Source organism: Sturnus vulgaris, chromosome 11 (assembly GCF_052056855.1).
Source record: "Sturnus vulgaris isolate bStuVul1 chromosome 11, bStuVul1.hap1, whole genome shotgun sequence".
Classification (NCBI taxonomy): domain Eukaryota; kingdom Metazoa; phylum Chordata; class Aves; order Passeriformes; family Sturnidae; genus Sturnus; species Sturnus vulgaris.
Window position 1 is genome coordinate 5313906 of NC_142253.1, and position 25745 is coordinate 5339650.

The 25745-nt window shown below is 39.0% G+C and overlaps 1 protein-coding gene across 3 annotated transcripts in view; it reads left to right on the forward strand.

Annotated features, from left to right (window-relative positions):
• Positions 1 to 5614: 5614 nt before the first annotated feature.
• SUCLG2 (succinate-CoA ligase GDP-forming subunit beta) overlaps positions 5615 to 25745 on the forward strand; it is a 109909-nt gene continuing 89778 nt past the window's right edge. Inside the window, exon 1 of one of the 3 annotated variants that reach the window (XM_014873325.2) lies at positions 5615 to 5739. In XM_014873325.2, the coding sequence (XP_014728811.2) occupies positions 5656 to 5739 (84 nt within the window). In that variant the 5' untranslated portion in view covers positions 5615 to 5655. Of the gene's footprint in view, positions 5740 to 6127; positions 6332 to 25745 lie in introns of those variants that run through there. The other 2 variants (XR_015805988.1, XM_088171287.1) reach the window with 2 other exon arrangements.

The following is a 25745-nucleotide window of genomic DNA, read 5'->3' on the forward strand; positions in this document are numbered from 1 at the left end:
GATTTCCTTCACGGCAGTGACATCTTGCCTTTATTCTTCCTTATGGGAATTGCAGCCCTGCTGGGAAAGATTTAAAAGATCTTTACTGCATGGCTCACATGGAATTCACAGATTCCTCTCAGTCAGCCTGGTGCATGTGCAGGTTCCACATCTGAGTGCCTCGGCAAACTCTTCATCTGGGAGCTTTCCTGTACACTCTAGAGAGCTTGCTGACAGGAATGTTTCTAAATATAATGGCTTGCTGCTAAATATGTTTTTAAATACAATGTACAGAAGGTTATTGATCTAGTCAAGATTTAGCTTCATATTTAATAAATCTAATTTCTTTCTAGTATGTTTTTCTATACAATAAACTGAGTTGCTCAGCAGACACAATTTTCATTACGTCACTGTTTCGCTGCTACTCTAACCTCCATTCCTTTCCTCAAGTAAATTTAGCTTTCTTCTTTTTTTTTTAGACTGTTAGACATTTCTTTCCTGAATTTAGATTCAGTGTATTTTTTAGAGAATTCACAGTCTTTGTAAGGATATAGTGACATCTTATCAAAGAGGTCCAGACTCTGAGAGGTTGTTTTCCACCACTGTATCCCACAGTTCAGATCTTTACACTTTTTGTATTCACACTCCTGTATCGTCTCTGACAGAAGTTCAATAAAATCGTCTTTCTACCCTCAATATCAGGGTTCTCAGTGTTGTTGGAACTGAGTGTTATAGACCTCCAGTCTATATCTGCTGAGAAACCTGAACTCCCCTGTCTGCCTCATTATAGAGCAGGCCACTGGCAAGAGGTAGCAGTAGCTCTCCTATAAACTGATGCATCACTCCTATTGTTTTTAGCCTATTAATTTATGTCATAATTCCTAAGTTTTGTTTTTACACAGTCAGGTGGTTAGCTATCAAAAAGGTGAAGCATTATTGTTAGTATTGATACACCTGATGTTGCCTCTCTTGCTATAAATCTTTTTAAAGTTGGTTATTCCAGTACTTTTTCTCTTTATTCCATGTTATTATTTAAAGTTTTCCCTGTTTTAGACACTTCTTTTCACTTTTCAAGTCAAAGTTATCACACAGTGTCAAAATGCAGCACCCTGGCTTCCCACAGCATTGAGCAGAAGATGCAAGGACTGTTTTAAGGCTTCACTTGGTTCCTTCATTCTGAGCCACATACAAGTTCCACTATGTACAGCAGAGGTGCAGACAATCTGAAAATGTAAAGGGCAAACTGATATTTACGTACACAGCCTGGTGATGCAGCAGCACACAGAGCTCCCATGTTACTGCAGACTGAAAAACCAGAATGTTTGATCCTACCTAGCCAAAACCACCCCATGCTGCTTCCTTCCAGGATGCCTTCCAGTATATTTCAGTAATGTTCTAATGAATGGAAATTTTGTGGCTGTATGCAATGACTGAACTCAGTGACCTAGGAGGCAATTTACAATTTTAATACACTATTTTTCGTTCCTTATTTTCATCCTTTTTAGACCCAAACATTGTAATTTTAATCCTTTGTTACCCTTCCTCCACCCACTGGTGTGTTTACCACTTAGCATACATTTTTCTTTTTGGTTTAATTTTTGAACAGAGAAAGGGAACGAGCATCATAATCTGAGATGTGCTTGAGCATCAGAACCATGCTCTGCAGTGGCACTGTCAGACTCCCCTGTGATCTTGTTTCCTGTTCCTCAGCCACCTACAGTGGCACTATTTTAGTGAGTTTGCTGCAGCTTTATTACCCTCACTTGTTATTCTTGGGGATGCTGTGTGTGGGATATCTTTCAAATAAATTTATTTATTATAAATTTATTCCCTATGAAATCCATGTGAATATGAAGCTCAAGTTCTGTAGTTAACATAAGAACAATTACAAGGCAATGTGCAGATGAGGAAATGCCTTTCAGCCCACTGGTTCCAGCACTCTGAAATGAAACTACAACCATCAAAACCCAGCTAGAGCAACACATTATAAAATAGAAAAAAAAAAAAAACAATGGTCTGGGAGGTAATCTGCACAGATAAGAAAATGAATATACAATGTCATTGCAAAAACACTTAGAATTGTGCTTTACCTGTGATAAGGTGATTCTTTTTGTCTTTAAATGTTTTCACTTGAACGTTAACAACCATTTAGCCTTAAGGATAACTTCTAAAGAGGTATAAACCTTACACAATGTTCTTTTTTAAACTTAATTGCAAAACCATTACTGGTTGTTTTGCATTAAATAGACCACTGCTAAAAACTTAGCTACAATCTAGCCTTTTGTGTATCCTGGGGAAGATAGAACAGAAGCACACTCAAATGCTGCTCTCATATCCATGAGAGATACAGGAAGGAATGTCTGGAAGTTTAGAAGGAATGACCTTTGAAACCAACCTCTCCCTCTCTCCTTTTTTATTTTGCACTTCACTTCCCTCCCCTCCTCATTTGAGGGATGGTGTGAGGATATGTGAGGATGGTGTGTTGAGACTACTCCTCAGCTGTTCCCAAATTCCTGCATTTCAAGCATGTTCCCCAACAATTATTCATCATTTTTCCCTCCTCTCATACAGCAACAGATCTTGTACTCCATGATCCAAAAATTCTCCCTCTTGCTCACTCTAATTGCTTCAGACCTGTTTCATCTAAATTTTCTTTGGTTTACACATATATAGAAAGAAACTGGATATGAAGACAATGAATCTCTCTATCTTTTCTCCTCATACTTTAAAGGTCAGGTATGTTCTGCAACAGAGATACAAAAAAAAAAAAAAAAAAAGAAGCTGTCTTAGCAAATACTCCACACTGTGCATTTGCACAGTTGTTTTCCACTAAATCTAAACAATAAAAATATAGTAAAGCAGGTTCTGCATTATTTATATTAAGCAGTGAAAATGCTCCTCATATCATTAAATGATAGCCTTGCACGCAATTCACAGACATTATCTGGAAGCTTATATACCTGCTATATATATAAACCTAATGCAGACAGCCATAATAGTCTGTATGAATAGGGAACACTGTGCTTACTGAACCACAGTCATGAAACTAAAAATGAAATTATAGTTCCTCCATCATAATACCTAAGTCAGTATCTAATATTCTGAAAGAACAAGCACACAGTAATACCTGGGTTAATACTGGCACCATACATTATTATTGCTCAATGCTATCAAAAATAGCATCTCCAGATTCTTTATTGAAACATATTACATTACTTAAATTGTCATGACAAAGACAAAAGTGTTCAATTTCAGACTTTTCTAGCATCTCAGTTTTTATGAAATTGCAGATTTTTTTCTCTGTTAGACGTATAATTTATTTGCTGATTAAATTCCAATAGAGGAGTTGCTCAGTCCTGATTTTTTAAAAAACACGTTTGGGAGTCTAAGTTCTAAGCCCTGACAGGAGAATTTTCCTTTGTTCCCACTCACATCCTGGACTGGAAGATGAGGATTTAAGTGTTTATCCAACTATTTCATCATAAACCACTGAATAAATAATGTTCAGCATAAATAATGCCTCCATATAATGGTAACTCTGCATGCTTCAATATAGGTGAATTTAATACGAACTGTTGTAAAATTTCAAGGGTATCTCAGCCACTGCTTAATTTTAGCTTTTTTTTTTTTTTAAACCATGATTGTAAATGGACAATTTGTGTGAGCTATTTGGTTAACTCTCCACTACTCATAGGTGAATTATCCAAAGTGTGCATTAAACAGAAACACATAAGGAAATGCTCAACTGGTGCACACAGTGATTGTATCTGCAAAGACCATCTGACTAGTTTGCTTCACACTGTAGACATGATACAGCTGTGTCCACACCAGCCTCTAAGTCGTTCCTGATGGATGGAACAATTTTCACAAACCTGGCTTCTGGGACTCACTTTCATGAAACCTCTGCTCAGACTGTGAACTCATGTCAGATTTTAAGTCCATGTGATGGAGATAAAGCTACTGGGGCTCTGCTCTTCTGCTCCATCCTCCAAGTGGGCTGATTTTGGTGTCTCAGGCCTGGCATTAACTCACAGGTTTCACAGCATCATTTAGGTTGGAACAGACCACTGAGATATTCAAGTCCAACCTGTGACCAATCACCACCTTGTCAAATAGACCACAGCACCAAGTGCCACATCCAGTCCTTTGTTAAAAACCTCCCGGGATGGTGACTCCACCACTGCCCTGAGCAGCTGATTCTAACGCCTGACAACCCTTTCTGTGAAAAAATTCCTCCTAGTGTTCAGCCTCACACTGACACATTCTACCTGTGGATAAAGAACAGAGGTGTTTTGTCAGATTAAAGTGCCCATGAAGAGTCAGCTGGATCCCAGCAGGCCTTATTAGGGTTTATTAGCTTGGGTTAATTTGATATTTCCTAATAAAACCCAAAAGACCTTTTAGTCATGAAAAAGGAAGTCAGAACAGCCTGCTGCAGTTCAAGGCTGGCACCTCACACTTCCCAGCCCCTCCACTCATCACTGCCTGCATGTTCTCTGCCTTCTCCAGAGCCCTTTTCTGCCCTGGGCCCCAGTCCCAGACCTGGCTGTGTCATCCCAAACACACTTTTATGGGATCACCGAATGAGCTGGCTGGAAGGGACCACAGTGGCTCCTCTGGTCCAACTCCCTGCTCAACTCAAGTCATCCCAGAGCATGGGATTGTGTCCAGACAGCTCAGGAGCATCTCCAGCAAGGGAAACTCCTCATCCTCTCTGGGCAACGATTCCCGTGGTTAGTCAGTGCACAGCGAGGAAGTTCTCCATGGTCAGGCATTCCTGGGCATCAGAATGTGTCCATTGCCCCTTTGTCCCATTGCTGTGCACCCACGAGCAGAGCCCAGCCCATCTTCTTGAAACCTTTATGTTATTAATTACTCTCCACAATCAGGTAGGTCAATCAATAAGGTAATTTATTAATTCGTTGATAAGGAACGGGCAAGCAGCGCTGGGGACGCGGGGAGTCTGTGCTCCACCAACACGTCCGTCCTACCCCTGGTCACTGCCCTTTTTATAGGCAGCGTCTGGTGGGGCCATGCTGGGCTTACTGTGCTGGGGTACAAGTCTGAGCAAGCCCCAACATGTGGCTACCACTCAGTCAGCAGTGGCTACAAGCCCCCACCAGGTCTGGCCAAGGCTCGAACATATTGTCAGGTCACACTCCTAGCAAGCACGTAACAGCAGTGACGAGTCTGTTCATGTTCACATAAACCCGCGTTTTCCTTATGCATAAAAAGTAGATACAATTCATAATCATAGTGGCAAAATAATAATAAAATAATAAAAACAAAAACCAACAATTCACAGCGAAGTGATTAAAATAAATATAATGAAATCATTATATTTTCCTGTGTCTCATGTCCATGCTTTGAGTCCAGCATTCTTGTTTACATTGATCCCATGGCGTATTTCCATAATGACACGAATCACTATGTAACACCTCACATTTAGACAGTTAATACACATTAACGAAGCTCCCTCTGAGCCGTCTCTTCCCGGGGCTGACCAGGCACAATTCTCTCGGCCTTTTCTCAGAGAGGTAACACACGTTCCCTGGCAGGGACCCACACGGCCCCGACCGCCCAGAGCCGCCTCTCCCGGCCCCTCAGGGCTCCGGCCCGGCCCCTCTCCGCCTCCGCCGGGGCTTCCGCCCGGGGCAGGGCGGGGACAGCGGGAAGATGGCGGCGCCCATGGCGGGCCGGGCGGGGGCCGTGCTGCGGGACCTGGCGCTGCGATCCGCCCGCCTGCGCGGCGAATTCCCGGTGAGTGAGCGAGCCCGGCCCCGCGCCCCGCCGTGCCTGCTGCCGGCAGCCTCCGCCCCGCTCGCTGTGCCCCGCTCGCTGCCTCCCCGCGCCCGTGTGTGCCAGCGGGAGGGACCTTTCTCCTCCCGCCGCCGGCGGATGCTCGGGCTGGAGGATGGGCCAGCCCGCAGCCCCGGCGCTTGCGGGCTCGGGGCGAAGCTGTGCCGGCGGCTCGGGGCTGGGCAGACCAAAGCTGACCGCTCGGAGCGCCTCGCTCCACCCACACCTTTCAGAACTCTGAATGAATTCGGTAGCAGAGCTGGGTGACGCTGTGCACCAAGTGACATAGTTTGTGTGGGTGACGCCGTGCACGAGTGGTGCCGTTTGTCTGAACGCGTTTCGGGCGGCAGCACCGCGTTGGTTTGGCTCAGTGCGGCTGGCTGAGGTCAGGCTGGGGTGAAGATGCCTGGTTGTGCTCTCCTGGGGAAATCGATGCTTCCCGGTGGTCCTGAACCTCAGCAGAGCGATGGGGGAAAATGAGATGAGCCTCCTGGAAGGGCTCTCGAGGTGTAGCAGGTTTTCATTATTCACCTCGACAAGCAGCCACGGCGAGGTAAAATGAGACACGCACATTTTAGACAGCGCTCGTGCCTTTGGCAACCAACTCCGTTCTTTTACCTTTTGTTCATGAGCAGCTGCAGGAGAATCTTACTTTAGTTCACATTTCTGAGAAGAAGTGTTTTCCCTGGATCAAAGTCCGGTTCTCTCCGCAGGTGCCGCTGCTGGGAATGCTCCTGGCTGCAGGTGCAGGGCTGTGAGCTAAAGGCTGGTGTTGGTGCTGAGCTTAACCTGTGTTGCACAACTGCTGCTGTGTGGTTTATCTTTTAACCTGAAGGAAATTACCCACCTCGGTTGTAAATCTGAAATATTTCCTGCCCAACTTTCCTATTTGAAAGCTGGGAACAGTATTTGAGAACTCAGTGCAATTGATTTGTTGATGTAGCATTCGTCTATTTCATGTATACATGCATCAACAGGGACTGTTTATGTGTGGATATACACACACAATGATACCTATATACATACATTTATCTGTATATATACAGCTTTAATCTCATTAGTGTGGATGGGCTGCACAGTCAGTTACAACAATGTTTGGGGAATGTACATTGTATGGTTGAAGAAGTATTCCTGCCATCAAGGCTTAGGTGAGTCTGATCCTACAATAAGTAATTTGGAGGTAGCATCCCTGTTCTTGTAGGGCTGTGATATGGAGGGGATGAAAAGGCTGGAGTATGGAGCATTGTCTGAAAAAAGTAATCTTGGAATATAGGAGGTGCTCTGGTTGAGCTGCTTTGGTTGGTTTCAAGGCCTGTCTTTATCTGGTGCTGCAGTGGGGATTTGAGATACATGTGGAAATTAGGAGCTCATGCTCTATTCTGTCATCTCTCAAAGCATGGAGGCACTCTGTAAATTACCCCACTGAAATAACTGGGTATCAGCTCACATTCTCAAGAGTATTCTTAGGATATCAAGGTGGCCGTCTTTAAGAAAACCCCTTTTTTCGTGCATTATATTTGAACTAGAGATGTTGAATTTTTATTATAAATCCATTTTGATATTCTCTTTCTGAACTCTGCCAGACACTGAGAGCATCTCCCAAGATCTGTGCTTTCCAAGTAGGCTATTTTCAAGAGCCACGCCAATACTTTATAACAACAAATCAAGTTCTTAATTTCAAAGCAAACCACTTTCCTTTATACAGTCCTTCAATTTTGCAATGTTGCATAATAGAATTCCCATCTAAACATCCTAATCTTCCACTGTCTCTGACTAAGCTACAAATAAGTTGGTCAGCCAGAGTCTGGATTTCTGTGCTACAAAATAGGATAAAGGATCTGAGAGTAAGAGCCCTTCCATTGAAGGTTTTTCTCATTTATATCATTCATTCTGTTGCTCAGATGAGAAGTTACACTGTTACTTTATTTAGCATAAACCACCAAAACCTGTCCTCAAAGCCCATCACAGTGTTTCTTTCACAGATGAGGGTCTTCCATATGGTGCGAATGTGATCAAGAAATATCAGCCTTAAACTTTGGTTTTTTGGTAACCCTGTGTGAGATTTAGAATCTTTCCTTATAACCCTTATGACTTACTGTTGAAGTGGTGTTTCTACACTTCGTTGCAAAATTTCTTAATTCAGAACTGTAGCTGTGAAATTTGGTTGTATGCTGTCATTGTAATCTGCACACATTTTCCTGTGTAGCTCCATTTTAGGGGTGGAGTAGTTGATCCTATCACATGAAATTATTTTGTCATCCTTGTGCTTTCCCTTTACTTTTTTATAACCGTTAAACATTTTTTACTCGTTTTGCTGTTCATATTCGCGGTAGATTCAATTCTTTGTGCTGCTGGAGTTTTAAACCCAACCGAGTGTTTCAAGAAGACAAAATTTGAGTTGTCTGCAGTGCATGTGGACAGGAGCATTCAGGCCTGCTCTTGCTGGAGCAATATTTGTAAAGAGCTGTGACAAACGCTCCGGGGACCACTCGGCAGCAGAATTCAATCTTGTTGGCTGGCAACAAATAGGCTCCATTGAAGGCTGTTTATTTGAATGGGAGTTGGATTGGGCCCTTTGGGAGAATGCTGTGTTTTCAAAATAGCTTCAGATGCAGTGAAATTCAGCGATGAATATAAATGAGGAACAATTAAATCAGAATTAAAAAAAAAAAAAAAAAAAAGCTAAAGTAACTCTCCAATGTTCTAATAGAGTGAGCAGGTTGCTTGGTGCATTATGAGCCCTATCCCAGCCTTCAAAATGGGCCTCAGTCCTGCCAGAACACATCCAGATTCCACATGCATTGAAAATACTGAAAAAAAAACAGGAGGGGAAGATGAAATTAAACAGTATTTCTGTTATAAAATCTGGTGGAATCTATAGATGTTAAAAATTGAGAATTGCAAGGTTGCTCACTGCAGATACCTTCAGTTCCTAGACTTGTATAATTTTAAAACCTCATTAATGTTGAACGGAGAAAGTTCTGCCTTCTCTAAGAGACTGTATATAATAGTTGATCTTCCATGCAGCACAAAATGCTACTGAAAAAGACTTTTCAATTCGTGGCTTCAGAAGCTACTTTAATGTTGAATTCTTCTTTTTTTTTTCTTAGTTTTCTTTGGTGTTCTTGAAAATTTCTTTGGACTGCTTCCCTATTTGGCTTTTCCTGGTTGTCAGTTTTGCTATATTTTCAAGGTTTTACATTTAGAGGCAGGAAATACATGAGCCTACAGACTTTCACCAACAGCTTTTTCTACAGGCACCTCATCCAAATGACAGGAAAGCCCTCTTCAAACTCTAGACAAAACTGAAATGCCAAAGTGGAGCAGATGTTTGGCCCACTCCTCCCCGGCAGTTCCATTAAACACATGGTTATTGAATCCTATTTTGAGATGAAAGAAGGAAATGAAAACATAAATATAACCTCAGACTGTGATTTTTTTTTTCCCCCCAGTTAGTTTTATACTAGTGGAACTTCCACCCTGGGAGCAATGTGGCTCTGACACAGATACTCACAGCTCTGTCTTGAAGTAGAAAAGCTGCACTTTGCTGCATTGATTTACCTTCCTTTGTACCTCATGGAGGTATAATCAAGGGATAGAGCTAATTAGGTAAGAAGAGACAGCCTTCATGAATATGACATTAATGGAGAAGTAGCCACCCCTATGGTCTTAAATCTGACTCTGAATGAATAAATCCTTCCTGACCCTCCATCTGAACTCCAAACTAATGCAGACTCCTTACATTCCTTGGTCAAATTTTTTTTTTGTATAAAAGCAAGTGTTTTTTGGTTTTTTTTAATTGATCTACCTCTTGAGGCACTAGATAAAGTGTCAATAGACAAACTGTATTTTCTTTACAGTTACCTTAAATGATTGTTTCCTCCTGTTTTTCTCTGGAAATGTCAGTGTGTGTGGTAATTTTCCTTTTTTATTTTTTATTTTTTTAGTCACCTTTCATTTGGTGTATCTGGCTGATGACTGCCAGCAGGGATTTTATCTGAAATGTGTGAAGCTACTGAGATTCTTTAGGGAATACAGAGAAATGACATGAAGGTTTAGACACAGTTGTGATATAGTTGTTTCTTAGAAGTGGTTCATTTCTGTGCTATTTTATCTTTTTTCTTGTTTGGAAGGTCCATCTTCTCAAGAATGGGCAATGTCCTCATTTAGTGCACAGAGATGAGATTGTCTCCCTCCCTGATTTGGGGACTCACTCATTCCAAGATGATTTAACTTCAGCTGATATTTTTTATTGTTGGCCACACCTGTAGTGAGTAGCTCAGCTCATTATTGTCTTGGTCAGTCCTATTTTTCTGTGCATATTTGAGACTGTGATTATTATCTACAGCTTTGAGCATATACTGTGAGGATTTTCTCCAGAAATCTCCTCCTCTAATACTCTAAAAGCAGTTTCTAACTATCTGTGACTCAGCTGATTCCTTCCATAGCACTTTAATAAAACGTGGGACAGAGATGTCATTATTACCTGTCCAAGTGCATATGACAGTAACTTTGGAACTGGTAATTGAACATTGATCCATGATTAGTATCTGGTTATTGATTATATTTTAACTAGATAACAGCAAGAGTGGGTATGAAACAAATAGGAGTTAAGATTGACTATTGTGAAAAATTCCTTAATAGTGGAATTTTGCTGTGCTGCTGAATTCTTTGTTGCACGACTGAGACTTAAACCAGATTCTGAGCTGCAACCTTTAATGTGGTAAGCAAAATGAAAACTCTAGATTGGTGTTTTAGTTTGTTTGTGACATTATGCTGATGGTGATGATTTTGTCTAATTAGTGGCTAAATGTTAACTATGAAGGAATTTAAAGACTTGCTGTTTTTCCGCTTACTTGTTGGAACATGGTTTTTAAATCTTCAGTCAACGATTTATATTGATAGAACAAAATATATTCAATAAATGCTAGGGTTTTTTTGTTTAAAAGTTGCTGCTTTGAGCAGATTTACCCATGAGCTTTTTCCTTCCTGTTCTCTCTCAGGTCTCTTTCTCATTGCTCATGGGCTTCCCTAAACTATAAGAGTCTGTATCCCAAAATTGAATTAAATTTTATTTTATTTCTGTGATGATCTGAGAGTTTATAAGCTTTGACTCCAAAATCATAAAGCTCTAGGCACTCACAACCCCATTGGGCTTGAATGTGGGTTGGTGTATTTAACTCTAAGACTGCTTCATTTAAGAAACTACTTTTTAACATATTTTGTGATACTTTATTATTCATTTGTATTTACTTACCTTGCACATGGGTAGTACTTGGTGACAGATAATTTCTGTCTTCTGTGCTTGTCACAGAATCACAGTCTGGGTTGGGCTGGAGTCTGAGCAACGTAAGCTGTGAGAAACAGCCTCAGTTTGTGTCAGGAGGAGACAGAATCACTCATATTTTAGTTTACCTTTGATGTCTTAGCTTTTGTCCACCTAAATTCTTCATGAGATGCAAAAGTTTTGTAAGAATTGTCAGGAAGAGTGAAAAATGAAGCGAGATTTTTGATCGTGTTTGGTAGGTTTGCCTGCTTGTCCATGACTTTTGACTAAAAAATATTAATGGAACACTTTATCGTCTTTTGATACCTTCCTCTGAAGGATCTGTGGACAAAAGGACAATTTAATTTAGCATCTGCTAATTTCATGGCAGCTGAGAAAGCAGTTACTGCCTTGTGAAAAAAAAAATAAAAATTAGTTGTTTATACAGGGTATTGGTATAAAAATGTCAGGGAAATTCCAATTATTGGAGGAGTTCTGTATGCCAATGTACATGATACTGATGGGTATAGAGTTATTCATGATAATTGAAGATGAAAGGCCTATTAAAAGGAACCATATCCTTTTTATTGTCAAGATTGTACTTGCTAAGGTCTGAAGATGGCATAAAAATGTACTTTCCCTTAAATTTTCTATCGTCTTCAATTCTGTCACTCCAAACACATTGGAAACAGTGAATCTATTTAATTGAATTCTTTCATGCAGAGTTTCAGTCCAGATTTGTTTTTCAGTTAAATGGCTCAGATGAAAATAGTCTAAAGTAACGCCATAAATTTTGGAAGTAGAGGAACAGATATTTAGAGCTTGCTTTAAACACGATGTGAGATGATTAAACACGAGTCCAGAGCAACTGGAGTGCTGGAGCTCCATCTAGGGAGGGTTGATGAGCCAGCTGAGAACCCACAGGTCAGGATTTGTGGGCACCACCAGCATCACTGACAGGGTTATTGTACATTTCTGCTGCAGGCACCTTGATCAGCAAGAACCAGATGAAGCTGCAGACAGCTGAGGAAGCCTCAGTCAGCAGGTCCTGGTCCTCAGGGAGGATTTCATTCCCTCCAGGCTCTGCTGGAGGGACAGCACAGCAGGGAACACATCACCAAGAGTTCCAGGAGGTTTCTGGTAACAGCTTCCAAATGCAGATGTCTGAGGAGCTGCCGACAGGAGACACTACTGAACCTCACACGTGGCAACAAGATGTTGGTTTCTAATGTTGTTTATTTCTGGGTCCAGCATTGGCTGCAGTAAGACAAGAACAAGGCTTGGCATAGTCCCAGTTTCCTTAACCAGTGCAGTAATGCCCTTGTCCTTTGGGCTTGGAAGTGCTGCTCCACTGGATTAAAGTTCACTTTACTCCCCATACAGTCAGAAATGTAGAAATCTGCTTTAAGGACAAAGTCTGAGCATGATGAGATGATGCTTCTTGTAGTGTCCTAAGCTTGCTTTGAGATTGGAGAATGGCAGCAGAGTGAATTTATATAATTAGGTATAAACAGTGGAGAAATATTAATAAAGAAATTACCTGCAAAGGAAGGAAAAACATTCCTAATGTTTGGCTGATTATTCTGGGCAGTTTCTGGTTTCTCTCCAGCTCTGCCCAAATAGGTGAAGGCTCTCTGCCTCTTGTGTCTTTGTTTCTCAGAGTTTGCTTCATGTCAGTCTAAGTCAAATGGTCTAATTAAAACCAAGACTTATTAACAGTAAGGAGTGTGAAGCATTGAGATTGAAACAAAAAATGGGTACCAGTCTTTTATTTTCTTGCTGCTTCCAGGAAAGAAATTGGTACAAACCATTCTGGACTAATAAACCAGATATGACTTAGGCATGCAGTGAAACTGTTTCTGTAGATACTTTACTATATTTCTTTATTTTACTACCATGGGCATTTGCATTTTTGTTGCTTGGAAGTGTTATGTTGCTTAGTGCTCAAAGTCATATTCTATGATGACATAGTCAGGTAGCGTGGAAATTATCATGATTTGACTTCAATATTAAAGAACTGGAACAAAAAAGCTGTGATTATGTTTTATATTTCCTTCTCTGTGATGAAAAATGGAGCTCAAACTGTCTAAATTGGCATTTTATCGGTGTTTTTCTTAAAATATCAGCAACTTCTAACACTTGAAAAGCATTCTTCCAGGGTATTGTAGGCGTGAAACACTTCTTTGATAGATATGATTACTTGAGATATGAATGCAGAAACATTTCTGTTCATCTTATTGAATATACTTTGAGTTTTGTAACGATTTAGAAAGCTGAATTTGCATACAGGAAAGAAAAAATTGATAGTGGTTACTTTGTCACTTCTTTGGTGGTACAGTAGTTTTAGAATTTTTTTTTTCCTGGCTATGTGTACTATTTAGAGCATTTCTTCATAGTTGCATAAAAATATCATTTTCATCTTGTAAAAAATCAAGAAATTAAACACTTTTTAAAGATCAGAACAAAAATACAAAATTTCCCCTCAAGGTACTTAAAATAAAAGAATATTTCTGATTTATGTGGAGAAGATGGCTTATTTCACTTTTTGAATGTGTTGTGCATATCACCAACAATCTTCTTTCATTTGCCAAGGCAGGGAATATGTTACATTATTTTCTGCAACTGATTATGCAGTTGTGTATGGTAGTGAGTTTATTTTCATCAGATACTTCAAAGCCTTACTTTTTAGGTCAGGAAAGTATGCTTCTCTTAAAGCTTTGAAGTTTGAAATAAGCAAAATGAACATAATTTGACTAAAATTAATTACTAATGCAAAGCTGAACTTCTGATGGTGAGAGCATTTACAAAAGCAGAAACTGAATCTGGGAATTTGTGTTTTTCCTTTACCCAAGCAAAGGCTCTGAAAATCGAGTCCAGAGGTGAAAATCTTCTGGAGACATGCTTGCTCTTTAGGCACATATGGATATACAATAAATAATTTTAATACCGTTTTATTAGGCTGTAATTTGGATTTAACATGCAAGGAAAAAAATACTTAGCCAACAATTTCTGCAGTAAGGACAGAGGGCATTGTTTGGCCCTTTGAGTGGGCTGGGAGTTTGGTGTTTGGGCAGCCAGCTTTGTTGTGTGACATCCTGTTTGTGATGTGACCACTTGCATGTTGTTTGAACCAGACAGTTTTCATGTAATCCCCAGAGAATAAGGAACCTGCCCTGTTTCAGGGTTTCTGGAAGCTGCTAATGGTTCAGTGTTCATGTGAAGGTTCTTGGGTTGGGGTGTGCTCAGCCCTGCTCAGGCAGCCTGTCCATGCTAACCAAAATCCATCCCAGAACTTCTCAGGGTCGCGAGGGTGCTGTCACTTAATTTGCAGAAATTTTATTTTGCTGATTGGATGTAGAGTCCCGAATACTCCCCTGGAAGGGCAGCAGGATGCAGTTGTCAGGAATTTGGTGATGTCCTGCTTTATTTGGAGGTCAGTCTGTAGCAGCCTGACTGAAACAGCTGCTGAACAAAGTGAGGGAAATGGAGAAGAGAGGTCAGGGTTTTACTGTTCAAGAGGACACTCTTCCCACCCTCTCATCTTTTACTTTTGAGGACTGTAGTCCTTATAAACCTATACATACAGACACCCAGAAGGATCGTGCAGGTGGTGGCTGCTAGGATCTGCCTCATAGAGCACGAGGGTGTGGGCTCAGATTCTGGTTTTGTGAGATAAGGAGAATAAGAATGACAGAAGGAGCTCAAGTGTGACCCCGTGCATGTTCCTGGTAGTTTACAATGGAGCTTAGTGGGTAGGAGAGTGTATTTACAGAACAGCTGTCAAAATCCCTGAGTGTAAGCAAGCTGTAAATAAGTCTATAAAGTGTAATCGTTACTGGAGACTTTAAATCTGCAATGAGTGAAGGACTTGCTTCAAGTTCATTCCTGTGTCTGCTTCCTTGCATGAGAAGTAAACAGAAGGATAAATCAGAAAGCTGAGTTTGTCCATACATAGGCACATTGGAAGAGATAAAAGCACATTGGAAGAGAATTGTGTCGTTTCATTTGTGTTTCCTGGAGCTAGTGACCCAAGTGAGCCCTGCAGTGGAAGAACATCACACCATGCTCCATCATGCCCAGGAGAGGGCAGAGGTAAAGCCTGGGATCAATCAATTTGCAATCAGAACAAGATCGAGTCAAAAGAACATAGTAGGGCAGGCATTCAGAAACCTGCCCTACTTGAAGTAAAAGGGTTTCTTGCAGTAGACAGCAAGCAGGAACATTCAGTAGAACTGGTAAGGAAGTCATTACATTTTGGTAAAAATGCAGTCAGGATTTTCACTCCCACTTCCTCCCTGAGTACATTTACTGTCCTTACCATTTCATCAGAAATTCTGTGAAATATCCAAGACATAACTGAGATGTTTATAAAACTTTGTGGGTTTTATGTGCATATTGCTATGGTTTTGTTTAAAGGGAAAGGCTCGTGAATGGATACTGTTCTGGGTTTTTTTTATCCAATCTGTATGATTTTGTAATCTAAATTTCAAAATTGTGAAAGAGGTGGGAGCTGTCTTCTGAAATCCTCTTCTGTTTCTGTGACATTTGTTAAAGCACAGCAAAATTTTACTGTTTACTCTTAGGGCCACTGTGTAAAGATTTAGAAGGTGGGCTTTAATGAAAGAGATAAATAAAGTAAAGAAAGCCTTGCCAGCATCCAGCCACTTCAGAAGTGATGGACACACTCCTGGTGTTCCTCTTTCCCAGCTGAGAGATTCCACCACTGAGAGAGGAAAGAAAGCACTGAGTCAAAAATAAAGAGGGACGTTGAAGTATCATTATATGTTTCCTAATAAATATTGGTTGATATGTCATTGCAGTTTAATATATCTTTTAGTAGAAGGGAACATTGTTTTAGAGGTGGAAGAGTTCAAATCTCATTAATATTTCATATATTTATTAATTAATTAATTTTGAAGTAGTGGGTAGTGAATGAAAGGTTTAAATCCCCAATAATGTTGGCATTTTAATTTTAATGTGAAAAAACTTAAGAAGAGCCATATATTTTTAGATTCAATTACCTTGGAAAGTTGGCAGTTTAGCAAGTGAGCGAGTTTTGGGAAGGTTCTCCCACTTCAGTGAGCAAATTGGGGAAGAGTGAGGGAGTTTGATTCATGACTTGACTTTGGGGTCAAATCCAGTAGGCTTATTTCTTTAGTTAAATCATTCACTTTCCCAGGTTAATTTTAACATTCTGGGTAGGCTGTTCAGGTTGAGGCTGAAACTGTTCTTTTTATAATTGGTTTCTGCAGGATCTTGCTGCTTTGAACTGTCCTGTATTACACAAAAATGTCAGACCTTCCTACTCTGCCTAAAAGTGCTCCCTGCTGCAGTCCCTTGTGTATGACTCTGTATTTTCTTCTTAAAAAGCAGAAATGTGGCTTATTTGGCTATATCATGTAGAGGATATTTTACAGATGTTTATTTCATAGAAATTTCTGTTCATTTCTGTTCTATTATTGAAATAAAACTCCTTTGGTAAAACTGAAATTCGAAGGAAAACTTAATATTGTTTCTCATTTAAATTGTGTATGAATAAATGATTACAAATTGACAGATATTGCTTGTAGTGATTCCTTTCTTGAGTGAAAAACCAATTTCTATTTCCTTCTTAATTTAGGAACTTAAAATTATTAAGAGAGAAAAAGAGAAACTAGATGCACCCCAGCACAGCGAAATGAACTATGAATTGAAAATTTAATCACTGCTTTTGTTTCCAGGGCTGTGGAAATGTGTTGCATTGCACTAGATCTGCAGATGAACCAGCTTTTATTTGGGGTTTATTAGTAACAGAGGTACTGCAGGTGTTTTTGTGGAAAATGCAGAGTTCTCCAGTGTCCCCTCTGGGAGTGCCTCAGCCCTGAGGTCTCAGTGCATCCCCTGGACAGTTTCTCTCCAGCTCAGCACAGCTCTGGCATTGCACACCAGGTGGGCACAGTCTCTCACCTGTGTCCAGGAGCATCCAAATCCCCGGGGGTGAATTCCCAGTGTAGTGATGCCTTAGGATTTTAGCTTTTATGTTTTTTATATATTTGTAATCCTGTGGTTTTTAGTGTATGACTCTAAACTCCGTACAGAGTGTGAGCTACTGCTTCCCCATTTTGGTCACACACAATTCCTCTCCAGGCCTGGGGATCAAGGGCACCTCACTGCCTCAGGCCCTGAGAGATGGAAACAAAAGTGAGTTGGGGAGGGAGTAAACTGGGGAGTAAATGATTTCATTACCTGAAGTTGTAATTGGAAGATTAACCCCCAACATGCAAATGCACCAAACTTATAAAAGTATAAAAACCCATGACCCATCATCCATTTTTGAGTGTAGTCCCTGTGGGGACTTCATCTGCCCTAAATGTACCTGAAGGCCCTTCAATAAATATAACAGCTTTTATTTCTCTTAATTTTCTCTAGCCTCTGTTTTTAGGTAGTCCCAACAAGGCAGTTGGTGTTTAGGTCCATGCACTTCTGAGAACTTGTGCTTTTTTCAGAGTTCACCCAGAGAATTCACTTGCTACCAGGCTTTTATTATTCCATTAAATAGTGTACAACATTTTCTACTTTAATTTGTTTTGAAATAATTCAGCCATATTTTATAATGCCTTATGAAACTCATCAATATTGCCTGTGTATCTGTCTAATGAGAGTTCAGTAAATTAGCATATTCATTAAACAAACAAATTATTGTTCTGTTAGTAATTGGTGACTGCCTGTTTCTCAACAGATGAATGATGTCAACTGGCATCAATTAGTTTAGTGTGCTTTGTTACCTACAGGTAGGTAGTCTGTGGTTGATGTCCTTGCTTTATTAGGTTGTATTGGAATAATCACTGCTGCCTGGTAATGTGAGAAAAGTTGTTTCTCTTAACTAAAAAGGATGAGATCCCCAAATATATATATATATAAATATATATAATATATATATATATAATATATAATATATAAAAATATAATACATATAATATATTACATATATAATATATAATACATTATATATATAATATATTATATATATAAATAAATATAAAATATAATATATATAAACCTTCTTTAGCTTTCCAGTTAAAATAGCTTCTGTCTCTAAAATTTACATGATTCTAATTTAACAAAGCTCTTCTCTTTGTTTCTTTCATGTTTGTCACCATCTTTTTTTTTTTTTTTCCCTGCTGTGATGCACTGTGATTCCTCTCTCTGGTTTGCAGTGGCTCCTCCAAAAAAGAATTTTGCAGTGTGTGACAGGAGAAATTGGCTTTTCCTGGAGCTGTGGGAAAGTATTCAGGGGAAGATTTAACTAAGCACTTGTTTTGATTGCATTGGCTAGAACTAAGTGGTGATACAAACACCTAATGTAGTAATTAAAAATATCCTTTGATTGTTTCAAACTAGATTTCTGCAGTTCTTCTGGAGTGTTACTGTTCTGGACAGTGAATTGCAGTGACTGTGAGTAATTGCTGTGGAAGGAGAAATGCTCTTGGGCTGGTGGTTTCATACCCAGGCTTGGTTTGCAGCAGGCACTGCAGTCTCATTTTCAGTAATGAGAGCTTCTCAGCAGAGGTGGTGGCCTGCTTCACTTCTCTGAAGTTTTTAAACTCAGAATACTTAAAATTTATGCTTTCCAACCTCTTGGCCACCCTCTCAGCTGAGTCAAATTTTTTTAACAATTTAACAATAGCAATCCTAATAATTATTGTAACTGTGAGCTCCTTTTATAAACAGGCCCCATTTCATTTTTCTGTATTTTTTAAGTACATGAAGAGAATAATTTAGTTATTTAATACAGGCATCTTGTTTCAAAGAGTCCTAGATGTTAGCAATAGTAGTAATTATCCATCAGAACAGGCAATCCAGATTTATTAAACAAAAATATAGGGCCATACTTCGCATGTGTTCTTTATTTTATTTGAAGTTAGCTTTCATAAACCTTTGTTGCATGGACAGATCTCACTTGTTCTGAAAAGTGAATATATGGCTCATTGGTATAAAACAGTAAATTGTCCCTGCAGTTTATTGATCAAAATGCCTTAGCCTTTAGAAAACTGGGAAATGTGATTTTTATTTTTTTTTTCTGTATTTTACTACTCAAGATATTTTGTGTTCTATATTTTCAGGAATAAATATGGAGCTGAAAGGCCTATAGCTGTTAACTAGAGCTTGTGTGTTGGTTTTAAGTCAGTTAAAACAAATGGGAATTCATTTAATTGCCATTTGTAGGAATACATAATGGAACATTAAAAGGTCTTCAGCTGGACCTGTAGATTTTAAAACCAAATGCTCTTGTTTAATACCTGGTCTGCTTATGGTGCTTTGATACAGACTAAAAAATAAGCAATTCCTGACTGCCGTGAACAAGAGTATGGGAACTGTTTTTGTCAGGGAAATATTCAAGACTTCTTCCTAGACTAGCTCGCAGAATCAATTTTATTCCCCATAAATACATCACAGAGGTCTGGATGGAGGCTTTGATCATAATGCTCAGTGCTGGCTGAGGCTGCTGGACTCAGCTGCCATATGGCATCCCAGCTAAAGTGGGCAATTTGGGATGTTGGTGGGAGACAGTGTCCTCTGTGGCTTTTAAATAGGATGACCTGGATGCTAGCTCCTGCTTTGGAAAATTAAAATTGCTGGTGTGTGGCAGCCAACAGGGCATTAGTGGGGAGGGACATTTCCTGTCCTGTTTTCCATAATGTGCCCCCAGGTTTGCAGCATTGGCCATCTCTGGAGAGAAGGGGATGGGACAGCTTAAAGCCCATCAGCTTTACCATGACTCTTTCCACTTTCTTTTGTGCCTGAAAGACTTGCTTTCCTGCACAGCATATTTTTATATTTTATGACTTATATTTGTGATAAACTTCTATTTAGTTTGGCGCTGTTTTGCTAAATTTTTGTTGCTTGTTGGGTTAAGTTAGTCATTTTGTGGGCAGTGCCAGCAAACTGAAATAAGTGCTTTAGTTTGTTTTCAGTGGCCTATGTGGTATATTTTAAGTACATGACCTAATAAAATGTGTCTACACCTGCAGTGGTTTATGTGAGGGTATTCAGTTGAGTTTATTTCTGATGGTTTCTTTTTGAGAGAAACTTCTACATCTTTGTCAATTCCAGAGACTGCATGTCAATAAATATAATAAAGGTTTATGCCTCATATTGATGAATGGTCTGCTCTTTCATTACTGTCATCTTTGTGTATCTGCTTTCCTTCATATGTGCTTGGAATTGTATTACAGGTCAGAGTGCACAAATTGAATAAACTGGAATGCTGTAGAATGTGTTGGCTAAGCAAATAGATTTTTTTGGTGACAGACATTTATTTCTGATCACATACACTAAATACATCTTTTAATTTCAATACAGAGTACATCTCCTCGCCTCCTCAAAAACACCACTTTTTTTTTTCCCCCCAATTGACTTATTTCCAATATAACCATTACAATAAAATCCAAGTTTATAAAACCTGATACTTTGTATATTTGACATAGAATTTGCATTCATGCAGACCTAACTTGTGTTGCTAGAGCTGTTTCATACTGGCACAGGATCTATGAGCACAGTTACAGCTACTTGGCTTCAGTGGAAAAAACAGAGGGGGAAGAAAGAAGTGGGTATTTATTTGACCAGCTTTACTGCCAGGTGCTTTTAAGAAGTCCATCTTTATTTTGTGGTGTTAATACTGACTTCCATTAATACTGTGAATGAAAAGGGAATGTTGGATGTTAAAGTGTGTCTTCCTTTTAACAGTCATGCAATAAAATGCATTAAGCTATGCTAATGAAAACAGTAGAGCTGCTCAAATTATATAGGTGTGTCAAGGGATGTTCAATTATCCTAGAAATTTGCTTAGTGGTGGTTTTGTTTTCTTTAATAGTGTTGATTAACACTGGATTCTCTTCCCCAAGCTCGAATCGTTTGGCATTTTCAAAAGTAGAGTCTTAGCAAATAAAAATAAATATTTATATTCAAGGGTTTTTTTTAGGGAAATGATCTACTCATGAACACTGGACTTGATCAGGTGCAATACATAGCTGTGGATAGATAGCCAAGGTAGTTCCCTGTGGAATTAGGCATGAGGTGGCACTGCAACTTTTAAAACTTGATTTTTTTGAGACCAAGAGGACTCAGTTGTAATTGAGGGTATAATTTGTGCCTTCAGTTGTTTGTCAGACGTGACCTTTCAGTTATTGTTTTTGACAGCTTCTTCATATACTTGTTAAAGAAGAGACTTAAGTGATTCTTTCTATTCTATTTTAAAAAGTCAGCCTTGGATGTTTTGCCAGGGAGGCCAAAGAATGAGAAAACCTTATCCTGAGCTTATAGGTTCAGGTAAGAAATAATCAGTGACATAATGTGGTGGAGTTTGGGTTTGTTGATGCTGCTCTTGTTTTGGGCTTATATGGAACATTTCTTTTGGAGCAGAGTTTTGCTGAAATAGTTAACATGCAGCTTGCAAACTTCTTGATGAACGTGTTAAGACAGTTTCTTCTGTTTTTATGTGTGTGTGTTTTCTTTTTCCAAAAGCAAGCACTCAAAAGATACCTCCTGGGTCATCTGAAAGATGTTGTACATCAGAGTAGTTAATGCTGCATCTATAACAACAATGTTTCTGCTGCAGTGTTTTCTAAATCTCTTTGGGTGTTTTTTGGAGGGGCAGGGGTTGGTTTTTTGGTTTTGTTTTTTTGGTTGTTTTTTCTTTTTATATTGAAGCAAATTTCTGCTGGAAAGTGTACTTTTAGTTCCACTCTGGTTTAACCAGGTTCTTAGATTTTTATGCCTTGTTCTTTAAATACAGTTTTTTTCTTGTCATGTGACAGCTAAAGAATTGGCAAATGGAATAATGGAAGAATAATGCAACTGCTGTTCAAATACATTATTTGTGCAGAGCCTTTAGCATTTTATTAAAAAAGCCCCACCAAATAAAAAGGTGGTAAATAAGAGGTTATGTAGGTTACATGAAGAATCAATTTTTTCTCTAGCAATAGTCCATAAACCACAGATACAATTCTGCAACACCTGACCTTGTTAAGATGATCAAAAAGAAATATTTGATTTCTTGATGTATGTGCCACTCATTTAATCATGCTGTGGGACCAAATATGGTCTCTGCTTATATAAAGAAGGAACTTTGAACAGAAAGCTTGTTCAGAACAAAATACATAATTCCCAGTAACAATAGTTTTCTAATCCTCCTCACTCTATATACTTTTGGTCTACATTAGTGTGATTCTGACTGGTAACAAAAATCATGGAGATTGGAGAAGGGAAGGGAGATTAGAGGTGAAACCCAACCAATACTTTGTGCTTTTGGAAAATGCCAAATAATTCTAGCCAGGAGGAGAAAATCTAGTTTGAAATTTGTACTAGATTTAATAATTGTACCTTTATCTCAACGTTACTACTCAGTTGAGGCCTTTTGTTCCAGTTACTTGACTTTTGGGATTTTTTATGTTGTCAGACTCTCAGGAAATGTTATCAGTTGTAAAAGAGCCTTATTTAAGTGTATTAATCTCTTTGATAAGCACTTACATTCGAAATTTAATCTTAAGAAGTATCTTATTAGGACAAATTTAATTCCTCTTTAAAGCTTTATTATTTTAAATAACAACATTTTATTTTCTGTGTGCTGCTAGTAACGTTTTCTTAGTTTTCCCAACTGATTTATTCTTAAACCTTATTTGTGGTTTGAAAATAAACAACACCTTTTGATTTACCAGGGAGATCTGAATCTCAAATAGAGCCACTCTGCATCTTCAATGTGTACATCAATGCACAACACAAAGTTCCCATATGAAAGGATAACAGAAAAATGGCACAAGTGAAAAATTTTCTGGTTCTTTGTTTGTCACCTTATGAAGATGAAAGATGAGATGTCACACAGGGAGTCAGGTTTACTAAAATCCACACACAATTTCCAGTCTTTTCTTCACAGGATGGTGGGACAGGATCCTTGTACTCCAGCCCAACTTTGCAATAAAGAGACAGATGAAACACAGATACATCTTGAACTTCTGGAACATACTGGGTGTCAGCTGGGACAGAGCTGCATGGAAAGATTTCAGAGAGCTCTGGTGTTTTCTGATCTATTTTCTGACTAATGTGTGGGGGGAGGAGATAAAAATATTCAAGCAGGGATAAGGTGGGAATAGAAGGTGATGAGAATCAATAATGAACAGAAATTACTAACAGCTAGACTCTGCTTCCCTGTGCTTTAGGTTTTCTTTTAGTTGCTGCCCCATTCCCTCTTTCAGATTGATATTACTTTTCTTATGCTGATTTACAATCTAATTCTTGACTCTGTTTTTATTGGGAGCTGGAACTGAATTGGCAAATCTAACAGTGATGTTTGATGCTGCTGCAAGCAACAAAACAGCTGCAAAACAGGGAAATAAGTAAAACAAAGCCACGTGATGGCAGAGGTGTGTTCTGTGGTGGATTAAAGTCTCCTAAAAATTGTCAGGAGAAAGGGTTGGATTATGGCTGCTTGTGGGAAATAGCTTTCTCTCAAACCTTTGTTGGCTCCTCCCCGGAGTTCTGTGGCTGCACCTTTGTGCATTAGTGCTCTTGCTGCCAGTCTCACGTGTGGATTTATCTGTAGAATGCATGAAAGTTTATGATGCACAAGAATTTAGGCCACTGGAAGCCCATCTGAATGCTTGGTATAAATGTATTTGGTGGGTAGGGATTCAAGATTCTTGTATAAACTCAGATACAGATTTATTGCAACCAAAACATCTTGGACTGGAAATTGGTTCAAGGGAGCATCTGTTTAGTCACGTTTTTGAGATTTCATAGTCACTTTTTTTTTGTCTTCACCCTTAATACTTGTCCACAGCTGGCTTTTTTTTTTTTTCAAGGTGGTCTTGTAAGAGCAATCCCCTTTACAGATTCAAAGCTTGTGCTTTATTTCATCTCTTGTAACTGCTTTAGTTTTCCTGCTGTCCTCATGACATATGGTGTGTATCCTGCAAGTGCTTTAAAGCAAGTTTTTCATGTTCCTTGCTCTTCAGAACTTCTGGTACAGACTTCAGATACTTATTAATTTTATCAAGCAGTTCATTCACAACCAGGAGTTTGTCTTTTGTGCAAAGACTTGATTGAAAGTCCTCAGTTGGCACTCAGTAAAATGGTCACTCTTAGAATTATGTAATATAGCAGGGGGAAAAATGGGCTCCCTAACCTGGAGTTTGGAGGCTTTGTTTTTCTGTGCCAGCTGTTTTTGAGCAGACCTTTGTGTCATCACCCTTAGCACTGCGTTGACACTTTTCAAAGGAATTATTCTCTTATGTCCTTTCTGCATTCCTCAGGCTGGTCTGGTTCATAATTTAGGAAAGAAATATTGTCATAATATCTTAATTGTCCAATTTTTATGAGAGAACATGTGTCCCTATGCTTATGTATGCCTGCACTTCATGCATATATAACAATATTTTTAGCATCTCATCAATGGAGCATCTCTGTGGGACATTTTGAGTTATATTTTTGAGTTGTAAAGCACCTGTGAGAAGGTGTTTGGCAGCAGAAGTAACTGCAGTTCCCATCAGCCACAAAAGTCTTCTCCAGAAATAATTTTTTAAAATATTTTCCCTCTTATTTATTTGATTTTGATCAGCTTAGTAATACCTACATGCAAAAATGATTTATTGTTCTAAGTTATGAATAAAAGCTGTTATGAAGGCTTGGTCTTAAATTATAAAAGCAGTGACCAAAATCTTATTACCTGCATTACTGACCTGTAGAAATTTTTAGATAAACCAAAAGGGTCCCTCCTGGCCCCTAGTGTTAATCCCTTTGTGGAAATGATCCTGAAGTGATAATTGTTAGAGCCTAGCAGAGGATTTATAATAGGAAAACAAATTAAATGTCAACAATTATGAAAGGGACTTTAAATTTTGACCCTACATTTGAAGTATTGCTTAACTGTAATAACATATCGTCCGTGAATAGCATGGAGGAATATAAATCACATGAGGTGTCTGTGAGATGTGTAGAATTAGAGATAGCCATAGAGCAAACTGACAATGCCATTTTGTTCCTCTAAAATATGTTAATCAGGTTATGCATAAAAGGGTTTAAAATGTCATCCTGGGCTATTTGTAGCTGTTTAAGTTCAGTGGGAGTCACTTTTACAGAAAACATGCAGTTATATACTGTAAAAAATGGGTCTGTGTTTTCTTTATATCTCAGTCTTTTGTGCTGTGTTTCAAAGAGAATAGAACAGATGGGAGTTTGCTTTTGAGACAATTCAGCCTGTAAACCTTGAGTATTGTGAGAGGGTGTGTTATTGAAAGACTTTAGCATGGAGGGTTTTTGCTTTCAGTATAAAGTTGCATTAGGTTAATATTTTTTTTATCATGCTGTTAGAGATGAAAGTATCAGTATATATTAGTAATAATCCTCTTTGTCCAGCATATCTAAATACGTAGCAGTGGCTTGCATGCTGTGTTCCTTACTTCAGGAGAAACCAAGAACTGATTGTGGCTGGCTGCCAGGAGGACAGCAGTTTGTCTCTCCATGTGGGAAAAGCATCTTTGGCTGGCACAAAATGGGATTTTACCATTTCCAGGAGCCAGCTCCACCTTTGCCATTATCCCATTGCCAGGAGTCAGCTCCAGCTCCTTAATTATTGCTTTTGTATGAAACAATTTATCCTGTGTGGAGAATATGTCCTTTCTTAAAACCATTCAGCAAAGATCCTGTGACTTCTGTAGTGTCTCAAGGT